Source organism: Urocampus carinirostris, chromosome 1 (genome assembly GCF_059441175.1).
Source record: "Urocampus carinirostris isolate Australia breed hairy pipefish chromosome 1, RoL_Ucar_1.0, whole genome shotgun sequence".
NCBI classification, from domain to species: Eukaryota; Metazoa; Chordata; class Actinopteri; order Syngnathiformes; family Syngnathidae; genus Urocampus; species Urocampus carinirostris.
In genome coordinates this window covers 33,873,225-33,879,802 of record NC_142349.1, presented here as the reverse complement: position 1 = coordinate 33,879,802, position 6,578 = coordinate 33,873,225, and the positions used below count along the sequence as shown (strand labels likewise).

Genomic DNA, 6,578 nt, shown 5'->3' with positions numbered 1-6,578 from the left:
CCTAGAACGGGCAAGTCAAATTCAGTTTGGTTCTATGGCTGGATTCAGAATTTCTGTTTTCAGGCGGGCAAGATCAGTATAAAAATGTCAACGCCAAATACTTATCTTTGTTTTTCAGTACTATGCAATATCATTCAGCCTAACTATATAGTTTACCCTATAGATTATAATCACAGATGAAAAGGGATCTTTTGTATGTGGAACATATTTATAAGCAAACAATGGAAACAATGATTTTAATGTTTGGTATTGAATGTTTTAACACATTGTTTTAACTGTTGAGAAAATGCAGCTTTTAATCTGTGTGTATAGCAATTTTCTACAAGGATTTTCTTTAAAAATATATTGACACGGATAACAAACACCAAATTTTCTGAAAGTGGGGAAATAAAAATGCTGAAAGAATTGTGTCGTTTATCTTGTAACTAAAACTTGTTTTACACAAGTTATTTCAATTTTTATTCTACACAGTCTGTCTTGCTGTGAGTTAACAGATGTACGGTTTAGGAATGAGTTGAGAAGTGTTGTAAAAGGATAGTGGGATGTGTGGACGCGTTCCAAGGGATGGGCAGGGCCCCCGTATGATACGGCAGGGGTAGACCAGTGAAAGCTGTCGGGCCCTGCTGTTGAATAGAAGAGTGTGTTGTCTCACCCTGACCCGAGTGACATGGCCGCTTTCTTGTGTCCCGTTTCATCTGGAAGGACGAAAGCATGACCAACTTGGGTGCCGAGGTGCTTCACTTGTTTGGGTGTTTGGGCATTTGGGTTGGCCATGGTCCCCAAAAATATTTGGTTGTGTTTTTTGCTACTTTTTCCCTTTTTTATTTTCTTTGTTTTTGTATGTGTTTGTCTTCCTGTCGGTCACTCCTCTCAGGGGATATGACCAGGGTACATAGATAGATAGATTATTGCTCGGTAAGGGGAATCGCAAACATTAAGGTTGACGTATGCTTTTATATTTTTTACAATGTTGATTCAAAGTAATGTTTAAAGAGAAATGGGTTGAAATGAAAAGTCTTAATCTTATTAATGGAAAAAAATAATTGTTTGATCAATAAAACTGGTGCAGCACTAAATTTGTTCTAGTCTGTAACTGTCGTCCCTATACATTTCAGTTTTGAAGAGTAATAAACTTTTTTTTTTTCAAGGTGCGTTACTGGCTTTAAACTCTTTTTTATCTGTTATTATGACCGTTTTTTAGTTTTACATTTTCTGTGTTCGACCAATGCCCAGATCAGTGCTAAGACCTCTAACTGTGGACTGCAACTTCGCCTATCAGTTTAGAGAAATTTTGTCCGGAGATCCCGTAATGTTTTGAGGAGAGGATTAAGGCAGTGGTGTTATACACAAACTTGATCAAGAGACAAAAGCATCATTGTGGTGGTGGTGGTTTAATTGTAAACTCCACAATGCACCCTAATAATTAGTTTTCGTCCTCAACTTTCTGTTGTTCTCAAATCTTTGACACATCATTTGATGCAAGGAGTTACAGATTCAACAGAGGAAAAGGATCGAGAATGCGGCAAAAAAACACAGGACATTCAACCATTTCATCATCAAGACAGAGAACTCTCCTTTGCCGGACGATGGGACCTGATGCTCAAAATTGAGTTTGGGGCCCCGCTCCAGGCCAGCAGGCATGGAGTATCTTGGTCTCTCTGCAAGCACACAAAACAAACACACCGAAAATCAGTTGGGATCAGTGTGTTAAAATGTTGTCCCGTTTTTTTTAAAATTGTATTGAATATCAAATAGGGCGTGACAGCTGATGAGTGATTAGATTTTTACAACGGAAACCAGATGCTTCTTGTTTTAAAATATGCATCTTTGGCATTATTAAGGAAAATATCAAATCATACTTTAAAGGTATTCCCAAACATATTTTATTTTTATTAGGCAGAGACCATGTAGCGTTCCTCCCCACAGTTATGCAAATATGTTGCAAAATATTCCATGCGCCGAGGGACTCAAGACATTTAGTCTTAAAGTTGACCCATCTGGCTTGTTTTCTGGACGTAATTGAAAGAACACAACACTTTTAACATTTGAGGCCACTTCCAAAATAGACAGGAGTTGTAGTGAAACGCTCATTTCTGCTTGCACATAGGTCATTGTGGATTTTCATTCGAGTATTCTGCCACGGCTGGTATAAGTTTGTCCCGCTAACTCCCCGTCAATGTCAGGGCTGCCAAAGGGTTTCCTCTTTCGATTGCTCCCGGTTGAATCTCGTTGGCTGCCCACTGTGTGTTGTTCGGACAGCTAGCCTGGCGTTAGCGCCGGTTTTGCCGTGCCCCTTGGATTGTTCTCGGCCGTCTTTGCGTCTATCACTGTAGCCATAAACGCTTTTCATTGTTGGTTCCCCGTTAGCCTGGCTTCTCACCGCCTGTTTTTTGATTGGCTATCCTGCCGTTAGAGCCGGTTTTACCATGTCCCTTGGTTTGTTCCTGGCTCGCTTCGCATTAAAAGCTTTCGCTGTTGCCGATTTTTGCTGTTACTTCCCGGTTAGCCTGGCTGCTTAAAGCATGTTTATTGCTCAGCCAGCGTCTCATTTTCTCGCCAGGGCTTCAGCCACCTTTTGTTGATCAGTCCTGGTTAGCTCCTCATTGTCGGCTCTGCATTTTTGTCTTTTTTGCCAATTAGCCTCTATTTGGCCCCTTGTTGTACCATTATTGTATCCACCTGTGACACAACTCTTTGCCATTCTCCACAAAAACTACCATACTTTGCTTAAAACACTCATATCCTCTTTGACTAATTAACACTTAAAAAATATGGCTACTGGCTTGCTAAGGTGCTGGTGTTCTTTCGATGAGGTCACAGTTGAATGCTGTCTAGAAAATGCATTATCTCGGAAAATAATCTGAATACTGTATATTGGTGAAATATATATATATATATATATATATATATATATATATATATATATATATATATATATATATATATATATATATATAACAGTTCCTCATGTTTTGCATTTTCAAAAATTTGGGAATACCTTTAATTCTGTAAGGTATTTTAAAATATTCTGTACCCAGCGTCTCGGCGACATAGATCTCCTTGATGTTGTTCTCGAGGGAGATGACGTAGTAGAACCAATTGTCGTCAAAGTCCCTCTCTCTGCAGTGAGTGATGGGGAAGTTATCGACGTCGGACAGTGGAAGATTAGCTTTGTCCTTTACCATAGTCAGGACAAAATAGTTGCAATCATGCTCGCACGTGTCTTTCTTTGGGCCCGCCTGGAAAGCCCGGCACTGGACGCACTCCCTAACCACAAACAATGACAAAGTCAACACAAGAAGGTGGAATGTGTGTCCATTGCAACAATGTTATGAAAAGGTAATCGACGTAATTACCACAAAAACTACAAATAATGATGACATTTATTCCTTTATCAAACAAGAAATTTAAATCATTTAAATTGAGTAGTAGTCAGTCTGTGTTAAATGTTAATGTTTGAGAAATGTAATAATAGTTATCTGTAATTCACGTGTGTGGATTATAAGCTTTAAGGGATATTGAAAATATTTGACCACTAGATGTTGCAGTATCATGTAGTGAAATTTAAAACCAGTGCTCTGAAGCACAAGGAATAATACAAACTACGGAGACTCAAAGTGACCAAACTGCACTACTTTTCTTCTCTATTAGTTGCCCAGCCTTGTGTAACATGTCTAGCATGTAAGCATTCGTTTTGGGGTCTTTAAGTACCCGTAGCAGCAAGATGGCGAACAATTATGTCAGCCCCCTCTAGGTGGCACTAATGTTATGTAAAATGTATACATATTATTCAACCTATGAGGATTTTTATGATAGTTCATGTATTTTTGCTTCGTAATGAAATCAAAATGTTTTTTGTTTTTTTTAATGAATGGAGAGATTTTTTTTTACCACTAAGATGTGCTGAGTGATACACAATGTACCTTTAAAGCTTTAACTTTTGACAGCACTGATTGAAAAAAAAATAACAGAATATTGTTTACAACGGGGGTCGCCAACCTTTTTGAAGCAGAGAGCTACTTTTTTGTTACTGATTAGCGTGAAAAGCTACCAGTTTGATATTCATTTTTGATAAAACACGGTATTCAAATGCTATTACCAATTTATTACCAAGTTGTAATTAGTATAGGTTTAAATCGTCTCAGTCGACAACTAATTTGTCATAGGAGTTAGAAATTAAATTTACTAGAAATTCACAATGACCCATGATATATTTCAGACCAGTACGTGGGCTGCTGAGTTGATCTTAGGGGGTACCCGGTGCCCGTTGACACCTCGTTTGAGACCCTTTTTTAAAAAAGTGTAAAAAAAAAGAGAACAGAATAGAAACAATGTCATTGTTGAAAAATAAAAAAAGAACAGTTTTATAAAGATTTATACTGAAGAGCTCAACTACACACAGACGCAAACGAAAACGAGCATTCATAACAAATGGTTTAAAATCAGATACACTGAGTTTAGAAGAAAATAAAATAATAAGGATTTAAATAATTTATTTTGTGTTTTAAAAGGTAGAACTTACAGTGAAAACTTCCTGATATCATACATTTTTAGGTTATAATAACAATGTTAGTTGTACTAGTGTCATACTACTGTAGTCTTTCTTATACAATAAAGTTAATAGTAATAAAAATAACAATATTTGAATTATTAATATTATTATTCAGAATATATATATATATATATATATATATATATATATATTGAGTGTGAGTGTGTGTGTGTATGTGTGCAATTTGATGATACAAATTTTCAAGACTTGTCATACCAAGTGAACATTTTTTTGCATTTTCATAAAAATAACTTAAAGCCCCAGTGTGTAATATTTGACAACGAGATGGCATTTTGTTGACAGGTGCAAGCGATGGCCAATGCCACAGAGCACAGGGTAGCGGCTGGATGTCGGACAAACATGGCGGCGGCTTCAGTGTGCATTCCACCTTGTAAAAGAAATACCGTACACATTTCTCGACCTATGTTTAACATTGGTATTATAGTTCATGTATTAATGCTTGTGTTCAAATCGATGGTATCGTTCTGAAAAAAATGTACCATCAAACATTCCAATATTTTATTATCTTATGACATTTTTGTGTAATATGCCAAAAAAAACATGTAGGCCTGCAGTATAATACAGTATTTGAATGGTTCAGCAGCTAAAAGTCTTCATTTTTACATTATGTGAACATGTAAAGGAGTATCTGGCACTCCAAATACAACTATTGTCCCACTAGATAATTTTGCTCTTTTTAGTATTTTGGGGTCTTATCTTGAGAGCAAAATCAGGTTAAATGTATTTTTTTAGGGTCCAAGTTGAATATATTGTAAAAATAATATTTACCGACTTTTTTTGGAATGTGTATCCCTCTTACTATATTAGAAAACCTTTTCCTTCAATAAATAAACAAGAAAAAAAAAGAAGCTTATTGATGGGATTTTTTTGGTATATGTTGTGTTTCATCGTCTATTTGTTTATAAAGGGACCATTCCATCCAGTTGGTATTGAAACACCCAAAATGAACAAATATATTAATTCATGAATAAAAACGTTAAGAGTAATAGCAAAGTAATGTCTCTCTTTTTAAGCACTAAATCTGATCATTTGCAGTGAAAAACCCAATGCAATAGGGCTACTCCAAAAGTATTTACCGCATGAAATGCATTATCTTTTTAAACAAAATTATTATTTAACGGCGGCGCAGTGGTTAGCGCGTGCGCGGCACAGTTCTAAGGTCTTGGGAACCTCCTGTGTGGGTTCAAATCGAGCTACCAGACTTCCTGTGCGGAGTTTGTATGTTCTCCCCGTGCTTGCGTGGGTTTTCTCCGGGCACTCCGGTTTCCTCCCACATTCCAAAAACATGCATTTCAGGTGGATTGGCTGGTCCAAATTGTCCCTAGGTGTGAATGAGCGAGCGAGTTGTCTGTCCCTGTGTGCCCTGCGATTCGCTTGGCAACCAGTTCAGGGTGTCCCCTGCCCACTGCCAGACGATTGCTGGGATGGGCTCCAGCACCCCCGCGACCCTACTGAGGATAAGCGGTGCAGCTAATGAGATGAGATGAGATGAATACAGAAAATGTTGCCGGTGTTACGGCAGGGATGCATTTCCCGGCATAACACCGGCTATTTAAGTGTTGGGCATGAGTGCAATGAAAAATAGTTTTTATGCTACACAACGGGACACAGGCTAAGAAATCCAGGTGAGTGCACTCGTATTGCCTTAAACGAAGACCTCAGTTTTAAATCAAATATTCTCTGAATGGGCGTTAGCACAAATGTCTGTTTTTGATAAATGTTAGTCAGCATATACAGCGAGAAAATGCAGCTTTTAATCTGTGTGTATAGCAATTTTCTACAAGGATTTTCTTTAAAAATATATTGACACGGATAACAAACACCAAATTTTCTGAAAGTGGGGAAATAAAAATGCTGAAAGAATTGTGTCGTTTATCTTGTAACTAAAACTTGTTTTACACAAGTTATTTCAATTTTTATTCTACACAGTCTGTCTTGCTGTGAGTTAACAGATGTACGGTTTAGGAATGAGTTGAGAAGTGTTGTAAAAGGATAGTGGGATGTG

At 37.4% G+C, this 6,578-nt stretch overlaps 1 protein-coding gene across 1 annotated transcript; it reads right to left on the bottom strand.

Moving 5' to 3' along the window:
• Window positions 1-1,372: 1,372 nt before the first annotated feature.
• Window positions 1,373-4,548, bottom strand: LOC148374412 (integrin beta-1-like). Its single transcript, XM_088326189.1, has 3 exons — window positions 4,523-4,548; window positions 3,035-3,267; window positions 1,373-1,658 (listed from the first exon to the last, which is right to left on the bottom strand). The coding sequence occupies exons 1-3, from the start codon at window positions 4,546-4,548 to the stop codon at window positions 1,495-1,497; spliced, it is 423 nt and encodes a 140-aa protein (XP_088182315.1). The 3' UTR covers window positions 1,373-1,494.
• Between the last annotated feature and the right edge of the window lie 2,030 nt (window positions 4,549-6,578).